Consider the following 13,601-nt stretch of genomic DNA (forward strand, 5'->3'; position numbering starts at 1 on the left):
AGAAATAGATAACTACAGTACTTGACTGTAAGTCCCAACCGCGTTCTGTCCCCTTAATTCCCCGCACCCGCCTCCAACGTATCTAATCTACTTTTAATGTTGCAAAAGGGGTTTCATTGAATAGGAGGAGCTGCCGGGGGATTCTCCAAAGGAAGGTGGCCGTGGAAGCGCTTCTCGTTTTGTCCCTTTTCTCCCTACGAACATTTGAGTTTGAGAAAACGCAACAGATACCTACCAGCAGCTGCTAGTGTAGCCAGATGGAAGAAAGGAGGCGGAGTTGTAGAAGACGGGATTTTATTAGGGATAGTTTGCCATGTGACCTACTACACCTGCTGAAATTAACACAACTGTTAATTGTGTTCATCCTCCCCATTTTCCTTAGCCTTCCTCCCGGTAGCACAAGCACCCACGTGTGAATCAGGTTGAGATAATAGGAACACACACACCCCAATTTACACCCCTCCCTTTCAGAATTATTTAACTGGAGGGTAGGCTGGACTTATAGATCAGTTTGCCCAGAATAAAATATTGGGGGCTTTTTTTCTTAAAGAGAAAGAACACACGCGCATTTTTAAGCATTTTGTGAATTGTCAAGAGAATTCCCCGACTTTTAATGTGCTTTGCGACTATTCACACCCTACGTTTTCCCTATTATTCCTTAAAGGGTCCATGAAGTTTTTGTCCATGTCATTTTGGCTCATCTCTGGTTTCAACCGAAAATGACAGAGCGACAGGAAGCCCTATCAATTTTAAAAAAAACACCGACGGCCTCCAAATTTCACAGCCCTCTGGTGAAACTGGCAAACGTAAGGGAACCTTTGATAATGTAACTGATGTCGATTATGAATTGACGGGGGAGAAAGGGATAAGGGAGATAAAGCGAAAAGCTCTTATCTCTTGCATTGTAATTTTCACCCACCAGGGGTCCCAACTTGAATAAAACATGCCGGAGGGGGGCAGATAATCCCCGCCCCACATAACTGATCACAAGATTAATGGCAATGCCCATCAACATTGGGTGTGTTCCCAGTCGTGGAAAAATTAGGAGAAATCGCGTTAGGGAGCGTTGCCCGTTAAGAACACAAACTCTTCTACACATACAAATGTGTTACGGGGGCAGCTGTGGGCAATGGCGTGTGAAAGTCTAAAAATGCGGCTCAGAAACTTTGGACTAGGGAGGCCAGCCACTTTTTCACACTGAGACAAAGACACAGGAAGGTTGGCATCTAAAAAATCAACAACCCCCTCCCCCAATTGCCTTCAATCAAACAAAGATCTGATACAAGAGCATTTAAAGACTAAGGAGTTGTATTTAGGTCATATTAAGAGTAGAAATAAATGTGGACTGAAATCCATTGAGTCCAGTAGGTTTGCTCTGAGTATGATGTTGTCAGCTACAACCCGGCCTACATTACTTTCACACGGGCACACCAACAGCGGGAAAGAGTTTCCAAAGAGCTATTAGGGGCACGCCCGAAATGTTTATTATAAACTTTGGGTGTTTTGAAAGCCAATGTCAATTTCTTACCCCCATTTCCCCACTGCCCTTTAGAGCAGCACCCCATGAGATGCACTGATATTTTTAATTGTTGTTTTTCTATTGAAATCCGTCCTTTTAAGAACTGTGTAGATTCCCCCTATTTAACGTCTTCTCATAGTAATCCCAAATAATGCAGTCAAAACACACTTTGATCAGGCTGTTCTGCTTTTGTAAATAGTGTTGTTTGAATAATTTTTTTAAAAATACATCCTGGAGATCTCTCTGTGGAGGAAAGATTTCTGTACACTACCAAGCCGCTGAAATATTTATTACTATCCATGGTATACTATGCACCGTCCGTTTCCTAGTACGCTTACTTGGAGGGAGCCAGTTACATGCATTTTAATAGCCAGAATGAATTGAATAAAAACACACACACACACACATGCGCAATGCTTGCTTCATCAACAATGAATTATTCTCTTGCCGGTAGGCTATATTTTAGTGACAAGTTCACCTATGATAACATTATTACAAACGGAAGGGGAGAAAGAAACAGGGCCCCAATGAATGTCCATGGGACTTCTACATCCAACTAGCGCTGCCAGGACTCCTCCAGAATCATCATCTTAGAATTTCTGCAGGAGCAGCTCGCGCACCAAGCTGTCTCTACGGAAGCCTCCCTCTTATTCTACGCAATTCTCAAAAGTGCGGGTGCCTGGTCCTCTTTTGCAGCTGGCCGCCCTGCTCCAAGTATTGCACTTTGCAACTTCGACGTGCAATATAATAAATACAACTTTTCTTTCAAAGTGGGGAGGAGGAAGCGAAGAGCACAGCTCCTTCGTTCAGGGGATCTTCTAAGTAACATCTTTTAAGGAAGGCTTTGTGTCTACACAACCGGAGAGAAGCAAGCAAGCCAGCCAGCCAGCCAGCCAGCATCCGCGGAGGCGCGGAGCATCCTTCCAACTCACCGCAACGATTTATATGACCCTGGAGGGGCAGCAACGCAACACCCAAGCCACAGGACGTGCTTTAAAGTCTGCACAGCGGTCAATGAACGGGCAACGGCTACCAGAGTCCTATAGCCAATCTGACTTTGGTTTCAAAGAGATCCACGGAAGGGGTGTAAGCGTCGGCTGTGTGTGCCCGACTTTGTATGCCTGCTAGTAACAGGCAATTCGGCAGAGAAAAGAGACGGGAGCTTTGGGTTTCGCTCTGGAAAAAGGACCCCCGTGCGTGCAGGATGCAGCCAGGGCTCCAGCGGCTCAGAAAAACGAAGTGGAGCAAGCGAAGGCGCACAGCGTCTGTGCTCCCAGATACCCTGCTGAACTTCCGGAGCTGCGAAAATTCTGGTCTCCTCGTTTTTTCTTCGCCACGACGCCTGTTCGATTTCTTCATGCAGCCCCCTCCAAAGCTATCTCTCCGGCAGATCCCAACAAAGTTATCGAGGGAGAGTGAAAGGGACAGAAAGAAGGGGAAACAAAGGAAAAGGGACTTGCTGCCCAAAGCAAGGTGGAACAGGGTGCAAAGATGGTCCAGAAGTGGATGTTGGCCGTGAGCTGGCAGCAGGCTGCAACCCAGGTTCGCCCAACGATGCGTTGGGGGCAGATTCTTCCCCCACATACGTGCTTTACTCATCATGCCAGAACCAGTATTGGATCCCTCGGATCTTCGGGTAAGTGCGAAATGTTTAATGGGACAAGAACTGTGGTCGAGGTGCTGCTGAAACGCTCTTCGGGTGCCTGAAGAAACAACTATCGCTGCTCAGGGCCTGACTTAACTTTGTCCGAAATATTGCCTTGCGTGCAAATATATTCCACTGACACGAGAGGGAGCTACTTGCAGCTGCATATCTTTAGGACGAACATGGCCTCTTCCGTTAGTTCTTGATAATTGGCAATGTTTTCCCCGGCAACAAAGCCTTGGAGGAAGGTGTGCCGTTCTTTGCTCTGATTTCCTTAGGCACTATACATTTAAAGCAGCAACACAGCACTTTAAACTATCATGGCTTTCCCCAAATAATCCTGGGAACTGTAGTTTAAAGGGGCTGAATTTTAAGGGGGATTCCTATTCACCTCAGAGCTACAATTACCAATGGATATATATATTATATATATTACACACACGCACATACATGCATGGATATGCATAACTAAGATCAGCTCCTGGTGGAGACCACAAAGGGGATCTTCCCATTATTCACATCCTTCACTAATGGGGAAAAAAACCCCTGCCCAAGCTGTATCCCAAGAAACAGCAGTTCCCCTTTCAAGCACAGCCTGTTTAGCAGCAGAGTTGCACCCAGGTTGACTTTGCAGGCCAAACCATCCTTTCAGTATATGAGACCACTGAGCTCCAAAGGTTGTGCAAGGTTTCAATTCTGACCTTGCTGAGTAGTTCCAATTGATGGACAACCCACTTTAGCCACTCTGTCAGAAAGTAAGAATGTCAAGTAAAAAACTGAATCTAGATGCTAGATAATCTGCACCCAAGTCTTTTCCCCCCAGTTGGCAATAAAACAACATTAATGTGAGCTTATTTGGTGTTATTTGTACATTCAGACACACCTGCTACAGAATGCCATCTAGATAGTGATAGATGTGAATGCCATTCCTGTGGGTTACTTTCCATTCCCACTGATGGAGAAAGCGCAAGGCATGAATGCTGGAAGTGCTCAGTGGGTCATCTGAAGCTGCTCTCTGACACCAACCTTTGCCTTTGCGGTTTTGTTCTGCAGTAGTTTCCCTGCTCCTTGCCCCAGATTTTGCTTGGTGTGGTTAGTCCCACCCCCTGGGGTTAAGTAACAGTTTTCCTCAGAATTTAAAAAAACGGATTTCTGTCAGGTAGGGAGCTTCATTCCTTTCCGCTGGGGTTTGACGATGTGGCCTTGGCTTTCTGGTGCAGGAGGTACTTAGAATAGTTGCCAGACTAGCAATACTTGGACTTGCCATTTTGGTTCCTCCCCTATTTGGCTTCAAACCTAGGATAAGTACAAAGCTGAAAGCAGGTCAACAAAATGACTGTGCATTGCCAAAGAATGACGCTATATATTATAGCCTAAAGTGCCTCATGTGCAGAGTGATCAGTGTCTGGTAAGTTTCCTTTCAGAGCAATCAGAGTTGGGAAGAGTTTGGAATGAATTTTGAAAACAGGAGCAATGCCCTGTTAGATATCAATGTGCTTACTCTACTTAGGTACTTCCAAGATATGGAAAATTAGCCATTTTGAACTTGGAGGCCCTCCTCTGATTTTTGCTGAAGGGGGCTCAGGCTGCGTGCCCCAATGACACCAGTGACCACTTAGGAGGAGGCCTCAAAAGGATATTAGAAATAACTTCCAATAGCCCCAAAATGTAGTTGACCGAGAGGTAAAAGCACCTGCCAAAGAAAAACCAACTTGCTACTGAGGTACAGAACTGGGAGAATTTGTCAAAAGTGGTGGTGGTCTCTCCTGATATGCTCCACTGTTCAGAATGACAGGCAGCATGTAACTCAGGTCTATGTATAACTCAGAAAATTCAATATACTCTTCAGTGAGCATATAGCTAATGAAACCCACAATAAAATTATTTCCAATCTGCCAAAAATGAAATGTCAACCCTTGCACTTAAATCTGTCAGTCTATTTCATTGGGTGATGCAAAGAAATGTAGTAAGTTGTGGTGGTGCTGAAAAGATTGGGAGGTCTATATTTAGGGAAGGATCCTGTGTGCAGTAGCACAGCACCTGACTTTGTATGCAGGAATTTTCAGGTTCCAGGTTCAATCCTTGGCATCTCCAGTTGGCAGCTAGATAGTTCAGCTGGTTAGAGCATGGCGTTAAAGGTTGCAGGTATGATCCCCATAAGGGACAGCTGCATATTCCTGCATTGCAGGGGGTTGACTAGTCACTAGAGGATCCTAAGGGCCCCTTCCAACTTTTATGATTCTATGATTCTGGGAACCCTTCTCTTCTAGAAATCTGGAGAGTTACAGTCAGTGTAGACAATACTGAGCTAAATGAAGCAGAGGTCTGACTTGGTATAAGGCAACTTCCTGTGTCTTAAAGAAAAAGCTATGAGAATAGTCTTTACTCTGCAACAAAGTTTAAGCAGCACTATTTGACTGCAATACCTCCCCAGAAATGTTTATCTGTGTTTGTATGCCACACAGAAGGGTTGTTTCCCACCACTTACAATCCTTTCCGTGTCATAGTTTTCCTCAGCAAAAGATATAGTACTGTTAGGGGCCCTGATATGCAGGACTACCTGTGTGTAGGAATGGTGCTATAATCACAGCTCCATGGAAGTTGTTGGGGTTTTCCAAGTGTTTCTTGAAACCAGTTTACATTATACAGGCTCTTGAAGATAGAAAAAGGGCATGCATAGTGGTTCAAGGTCTTCCATTGCCTCTTTTTAAAGCCCTGCATTTCCTCAAAGTTGTGTCTCTCTTCCACCACCCACCCACCCTACTCCAATGCAGCACTCAAGCCAGTACAATCCTCTTTGCTGTAGTTGTCCTCAAAATATGAATAGTGGGGGAAATGCATGGGCTCACCCCCCACACTGCTTTTTAATAGCCCAGAAGTGACAGGCATGTTCACACACACATTCCCCTCAGATTTTGCTGCTCATTCTGTACTGCATGAGGCCACAGGTGAGAGGGAACACTGGTTAGTAGGATCATTTATCAGCAAACGGCCAGATTTGCCCACAGGTTTCCAAGGAATACACATTTAGTATGGCAAGCTGTGCTAATTGCACTTGAATCCAGGCATTAAAGAGTCCGTTACTGGAATGACTTAAGCATGCCAGCTCTAGAGACAGTACATTGAGAGGACCAATGAAGAAGCCTGCTGTCTTAATTCAACTCAGTGCCATCTACCAACTGGGATGCCGTGACTGTCCTGGCACAACTTTTTGCACGCACAAATGGCACAACAGAAGAAATGTTGCTATGTCTAAAGCCATGTAAAACCCGAAGGCATTAAAATTTATTAAATGATGCAATAACAGAATTCTTTATTTACAATAGCATTATTTAACATCAAATAAGCAAATAGCATCAGCAAAGCAATATTAACTTGCATAAATGTATTTAAAATTTCTCTGAATATATCTACCTTTGCATAAACTGCTCACACTAGAAATACAAACATCAATGCAGGTGAACAAAGTGATGTTCAGAGTCAACTCAGTCTTGAAAATAAATCACAACCTGAAAACACTGTAAGCTTTCTCCTGAAGAACCATAGTTTATATATTGCTTAGTTTTACCCTCGTATAATCTTTTCATATACACACACTCATACACATCTCAGATGCAACTTCATGAGGAACTGTACAAATAAAACCCACAAATGACAAAAGGAAAAGAAAAAAGAATCAATGCTTGAAGAAATGTGTCCATCATCTCTATTCAACGACTGAAAGCTAAGTGATGATGCGCTTATTTCAAAATTGTACACAATTCACTATACAAATATAATACATCAGACAGCTATGTAGGAATATACAAGACTTAAAAACAGATCTAAGGCATTATGCTAGATTTTAGCATTTTGAGGTTCTTGCACATAGCTTTACCTGTAGAAAGAAACTAAAAAGATTTTGTTTTAGTCTACAAAGAAACACCAGGGAGAAAATTCTAATTAAAAACCAAAGCCACTACAGTAATTTTCTTTTGTGCAGAGAATGCTTTTGCTCTTAGGTAGCAATACTACCATACAAATACTAGAAAACTTTAAATTCACACCAACAATTAATGGCTTAAGTTGCATTTCAAAACTGATTGTGTATCTTTGGGTTTTGCAAGTAGAGCTGAACCACCTTTTTCATGTGTTAAGCCCATATGAACTCCTTTTTGTAAAAAAAAGAAAGAAAGAAAACCCACATAGATTAAAAATGCTTTATATAAATGGCAAAAACATTGCTTTCAGTTAATGTAGACTAGTGGACTGGTGGGGTCCCCATTTTTTTTTAAAAAAATCTTTGATTAACTGTTAGATGTTGAAAAATATCAACTTCATTGATATCACTTTACCTGAATTTGGTTGAATGGAGCTTTCATATAATTGTATAATTGTTGGAGGGGCCATCAAGGGACATTTAGTCCAACCCCCTATGCCATGTGGTTATATATGTGTAATTTTTTTTAAAAAAAATTAAGACATCTTAGGTCCTTCACACTTATTATAAGAGAACACTGATTATGTTCCAGCATAAAATCCAATTGCTATCTCTATCAATTTTACTGTGTATGGAATTAGAAACACTGATTATAAAAAAGAAATTGATTTGGCATCATTACCTTTGTCTCTAGCATGATTAACATACCAGAAAATGCCTACTCATTGTTTTCAATTCACTGACCCCAATAAAATTTCTGATGGATATAACCACTTATTTTAAAATTCAACTAAATATGGGCAAACAAAGAAATATTCTGAACTGGCCCAAGTTAAAAATTACTTATTTGCCTACTTTTTAAACTGAAACATGTTTTGAGAGATAATATTTCAAAGGTATAATATTTAATCCAAAATTTAAGAGGTTAAAAACGATCACATTTTAATCCAGACATAATTTTATTATTAATATTAAAAAACTTTTCTTAATGTTATGGAGCTCAGGGCTGACATATCATAGATTTCCACCAGATGGCTCAGTTGTCTGAGTTTAACCGACAAAGTGGTGGGTGACTGCTCAGAAGTGCAGTTTCTCCAGTGTAACAGGAGAGCCACTCAACAGGAAACAAATGGTTTGAAATGAATTCTATATATTCCTTAACTTATTTTTTTCTTAGCACTCTATGAAAGTCAGATTCTTTGTATATTTTAACCCTCATCACAAGCAAACAAGATTTCAAGGTTAACAAACCTTCTCCCAAATACATGAATTGATGACTGAGATAATATATAAAATGCATTGCATTTTAAGTAACATCCAAAATTTTGAGTCCAGGTATGAAAGTGTGTGGGTTGTGGGGAAGAGAGAAACAGGAGGTCGAAAACAACCAGCTTCCTGGTATTTTAAGTCCACAGAAACTGATGCCAGCTTATACTAAAACATTACTGGAACCATAGCAGGCAAGAGTAAAACCACCTTAAGCAGTGGCCTGCTGAACAACAGTTTTTCTAAGATTCATTAAGAAAGAATATAAACATACAAAAAAGTCAAGAATTGGCTCCTACAGTGGCTGCATATAATATAAGGTTAGATAAATGACTTTATGAGCAGAATCGCAAGGTTTAGAAAATGAAGTTTCAAGCCTACAAATTAGGTCTAATCAAGGCATTGTGATCCTTTACAAAACACTTTTTTCCCCCAGGAGACACACATAGCTATGAAGATATCTAATTTAATACTGAAGTACCTCATTTGGAAATCAACTCCACAACATGTATACCTCACAAAATTATACAATTAAAACACTAAAGTCTTCAACTTAAATTATTGCTTGTTTACATAGAAACTGGTTTTTATGTACCTTACAAAATGTCCTGTCCCCGCTGCTTCAAAATAATTAGAACACATGATGGTTAACTCTGTAGTGATATCTGCCATAGCTTAAGTCATTATTTTCCCCGGTTGTGGAGATGGGGGGGGGGAAATTAAGTTTTATCATTTACATCAGATGCCTTTAAGTTCTGATTTTTTAATGCCTCAATCCTGCCACTTCCATCACCAAAAGATGCACCCTTATTTAAAATGATTATTCAGCAACTAGTTACCTGCAACCTAGAACTCAGGTAACAAACCTAGGGATACAATGAGGGTTATTCATTTCTCCATCCTGTAAGAAAAGAAACAGAGAAAGGGCAACTGAAGGCAGGAGAAAAGGGATGCTAACTTTAGTTAATTTTTTAGGATGCTGAAATCAATTGAATGGGAACTTAAATTGGTTTGACTCATGATTTCATTCAAAGTAACAAAAAAACTTTAAAAACAGCCCTCTCACAGGATATTTTAACCTGTTTACAAATGCAAACCTATTCAAAACGGACTGGTTTTGTTTTCTAGCATGGGATGTCTAGTCAACTAGATACCTTTTCCCCAAAACAGTTAGTTAGATGTCTGTTCTCCACATTTTGTCATTTAGCACTATGGGAGTCGTAATCCAGCTAACGCCCCCACCTCCTAATGTGGAGGTTTTAATAGTAACCCACTTATTTCCAGATGGAACTGAATCCTTTGCACCAGACTGTGTAGCGAAGGAAAACAGAAAGAGATAAAGATCTAAAACTAAAAACGGAACAGAATGAGAGCATGGTTGGTTTTCCTTAAATACATACATTTAAATACATTCAATCTGACACGGTTTATGAAAACTGGCTATCAACATTTACTTTGCAGGAGAGATCTAAGTTGCACTAAGGTGAATGCAGTGAACAGACTGAGCAACTGTCTGTACGCTAGCTTCAGACTGTCAAAGAAGAGGCTGCTCCTCCACCAACAATGGTTTTGATTCCACTCAGAGTGGCGTTGTTCCGTTTGCAGCACTAAACTCTACTTTCTCCAGCAGAACCGACTGGCAGAACAGTTGGGGCAAAACCAAACATATGCAGCTCTTCAAACCGGCAAGAAGTCTGGGCTGGGGAACCCAGTCAGTTGAAGAAATGAGCAATCTTCAGGGTCAGCAATATTTCTAGAAGACCAAAAAGGAAAAAGAGGCATTAATAGCAATGCTTAACTGAGCATGTACTGTTCTTGGGGGACAGGAGGCGGGAAGGTGTTGAGGACTCCCTGGTCCTGAATGGGGTAACTGTGCCCCTGAAGGACCAAGTGCGCAGCCTGGGAGTCATTTTGGACTCACAGCTGTCCATGGGGGCACAGGTCAATTCGGTGTCCAGGGCAGCTGTCTACCAGCTCCATCTGGTACGCAGGCTGAGACCCTACCTGCCCATGGACTGTCTTGCCAGAGTGGTGCATGCTCTGGTTATCTCCCACTTGGACTACTGCAATGTGCTCTACATGGGGCTACCTTTGAAAGTGACCCGGAAACTACAACTAATCCAGAATGCGGCAGCTAGACTGGTGACTGGGAGTGGCCACCGAGACCACATAACACTGGACCTGAAAGACCTACATCGGCTCCCAGTACGTTTCCGAGCACAATTCAAAGTGTTGGTGCTGACCTTTAAAGCCCTAAATGGCCTTGGCCGAGTATACCTGAAGGAGCGTCTTCACCCCCATCGTTCTGCCCGGACACTGAGATCCAGTGCTGAGGGCCTTCTGGCGGTTCCCTCAATGCGAGAAGCAAAGTTACAGGGAACCAGGCAGAGGGCCTTCTCGGTAGTGGCACCCGCTCTGTGGAATGCCCTCCCATCAGATGTCAAAGAAATAAACAACTATCTGACTTTTAGAAGACATCTGAAGGCAGCCCTGTTTCGGGAAGTTTTTAATATTTGATGAATTATTGTATTTTAATCTTTTGTTGGAAGCTGCCCAGAGTGGCTGGGGAAACCCTGCCAGATGGGCAGGGTTTGTTTATTTATTGATGATGATGATGATGTATTTTACTCTTCTGCATACTTCAAATCATCAGAGCAATCAAGAGATCTTTCAGGTCAATATGACACAAACCTCTACTTATGTGCCTCTCGTTACGTATCCTTCGGGATAAGCATGCGGCAAACCCAGAAGTATATTTCCGGGTTTCACAGCAGTGCATGTGCAGAAGTACTCTATCGCGCCGCACGCATGTGCAGAACAGGCACCTCCGGTTGCGGAAACCTCGGGATCCAACTGGAGCTCTGGAACGGATCCTGTCCGCAACCGGAGGTACCAATGTACTGTGAAAGAAGAATGATTAAAAGGGAGTCAAACATAAACAGTGATTTTTGCCTGCTTTTGGACACTTCTGTTCTTAAGCGTTTTGCTGAGCTGGTGTTCAATGCATGATTGCCGGTGGAATCCAGTGTTGAATGGGTGGAATCCCACTTGCACAACACAATGTCACCTTTACTTTCCCCTTGCAACTGCCCCAAAATGTGCTCCAAAGGGTCTAAACCTCCAGAACAAATTCTGAAGGGGTGTGGGGAGACTGTAGGGGCAGGGAGTCCCATTGGTGAAAGGGAGTATGTTCAACTTGCACAGGGACAACTTTGGAGAGAAGCCTCAGCGCATATATGTGCGGCTTATTCAACCTTAGTTTTGAGAATGAATTTGCCAGAATAGTTTTCTAAGAAGTCCACTTAGGAAGAATCATATTACTTGCAACTGGAGAAAATTGTATCTATTCCTTAAAAGATTCAAGGTAAAATGTGAACCGTTTCCTACCCGTGATGCATCTCCCTCCTGCTTTATCATATCCATTCCAGGTAGCTGGTTTGGAAAAAGATTGCCTCCTCTCATAGCAGGATCATTAACCTACAGCAGGGAGAAGACTCGTTTGTAAGTCACTGGGGGAAATAGAAAGCATCTTTGAATAAACCACAACGCTGCATGCATACATGCACACACATACCTTTCTAGCCATAAAAAATAACAAAATAAGAGAGCAGACTGGACGTGGAGGCACATGTCATACAAGGTGTTGTGCCATGTGCTCAATTCCACTTCTCTCCCTTCTTTACACTGTCATTCTTATGCACGTTTTGCTGACTTGCCCTACTTTGTGTAGGTTACTGTGAGAGGGGGAGTGTCTCCAGGGCAAATGTTAAAATTGGTAATTTATGTTGGAAAAAGCTGTATTAAATTAACTACTGGTTACAAATTTCACCAGGTAGAGAACTCTCACCTGCTCAGGACCCATGGAGGACAACCCTGATGTAGGCACAGAGGTTGCTGAGGTCATGCTGATCTGTCCTGTCATCTGGTTCATGTTGTTCATACCGCTTGTGTTGGTCACCATGGATACATTGATGTTCATGTTGTTATTGTACATGCTGGTGTTTGCTTGCTGCCCGAAGTGTGGTGGAGATTGTTGTGAAAACATGCTGTAGGATGAAGTACACATCAGCACATCAGAATCAAGATGTTCATCCTTCAGGCCTTGAACATTCCTGAACACCTCAGAAGGTTAGTGCATGTGGGGACGCCTTCAATAAATGGAGCCTGATTATCAGTGCACAAAGCATGCATTCCTTTCTCAGCTTGTAAGTAATGTGATGATTAGATCTGCAAAAATCCTCCCCACAATTTGCCAAAATAATATATGCATTAAATAGATCTATAGCATCTTTAAAAGAGTAATAAATTGGAAAAGAAACTTCTCCTGCTTCTCTTTTACCATCAAGATGAAAAGACACTTAAAGTATTCTGAGCTAACCTTAGGGCCATCTAAACATAGTTGTCATGCTCATTCAAGAGAAACCAATGCAGTGACCTAGATGTGTGTGTATGTATCTATCTAATTATCTGTCAGTAGGCAGAAAATTTAAAGCCCTGCAAGACTAAGTAGTTTAGTTAATCCATTGTCTTTGTAACAGACAAGATCCTAGAAAACTGAAGAAAAAGCAGTCTTGGATGATTTCAAGTCATAATTTACAAATAAATCATTATTATTTCAAAAAATTTGCTTCACTCCTATGCACGACTACCTGGAAATAAGTCCCAATAAGGACTGACTTCTGATTGGATATAAAAGGATTGAACTGTGATTTTTATTTTTAGCCCATGGTTGATACATACACATAACTTATATTTTATTATGGACTGGTTTTACAAACATGCAGAATAAAAATCTAATCAGAAATTCACATGTTTTTGTGGTTACTTGATCTTTTTGAAAACTGGGTGACATGGAATTTCCTACTTGGTAATGAGAGACCACATAAGAAAAAAGTGTAAACTAGTCATAGTTGTTCTGCTTGTGCAACAGACTTCCACTCGTGTAATAGAAATTCCTCTTCTTCCCCGCTGCAGACCAACCATGCATCATTAAAATCTGCTTCAGGAAGACCACCCCCACCCTAACCGGAAGTTGGGGGAATGCAGAGAGTGGACACAGGGGAAATCTCATTGCATAAGTGGTCTAGACTTGCAGGTATGTCCAAAGTCTGGCCCGCTGGTCGGTTTAATCTGGCCCCTGTGGCAGTTTATTTCTGGGGTAAAATCCTAAAAAAAAAGCTCAACAACTTCAATCCTAAAAAAAACCCTCCATCAAATCTGGCCCTCTTGGAAAAAAGTTTGGACACCACTAG

General features: G+C 41.9%; 1 protein-coding gene across 12 annotated transcripts in view; it reads right to left on the reverse strand.

Annotated features, from left to right (window-relative positions):
* Window positions 1-6,411: 6,411 nt before the first annotated feature.
* The window catches only part of NCOA2 (nuclear receptor coactivator 2), a 131,107-nt gene continuing 123,917 nt past the window's right edge, over window positions 6,412-13,601 (reverse strand). For 11 of the 12 annotated variants that reach the window (XM_033155369.1, XM_033155375.1, XM_033155372.1 and 8 more), the window contains 3 exons: window positions 12,197-12,395; window positions 11,737-11,826; window positions 6,412-10,102 (listed from right to left, as the gene is read on the reverse strand). In XM_033155369.1, coding sequence (XP_033011260.1) covers window positions 10,091-10,102; window positions 11,737-11,826; window positions 12,197-12,395 — 301 coding nt within the window. In that variant the 3' untranslated portion in view covers window positions 6,412-10,090. Of the gene's footprint in view, window positions 10,103-11,736; window positions 11,859-12,196; window positions 12,396-13,601 lie in introns of those variants that run through there. The other variant, XM_033155376.1, reaches the window with a different exon arrangement.

The sequence above is a fragment of the Lacerta agilis genome, chromosome 7, assembly GCF_009819535.1.
Source record: "Lacerta agilis isolate rLacAgi1 chromosome 7, rLacAgi1.pri, whole genome shotgun sequence".
In the NCBI taxonomy this organism is placed as follows: Eukaryota; Metazoa; Chordata; class Lepidosauria; order Squamata; family Lacertidae; genus Lacerta; species Lacerta agilis.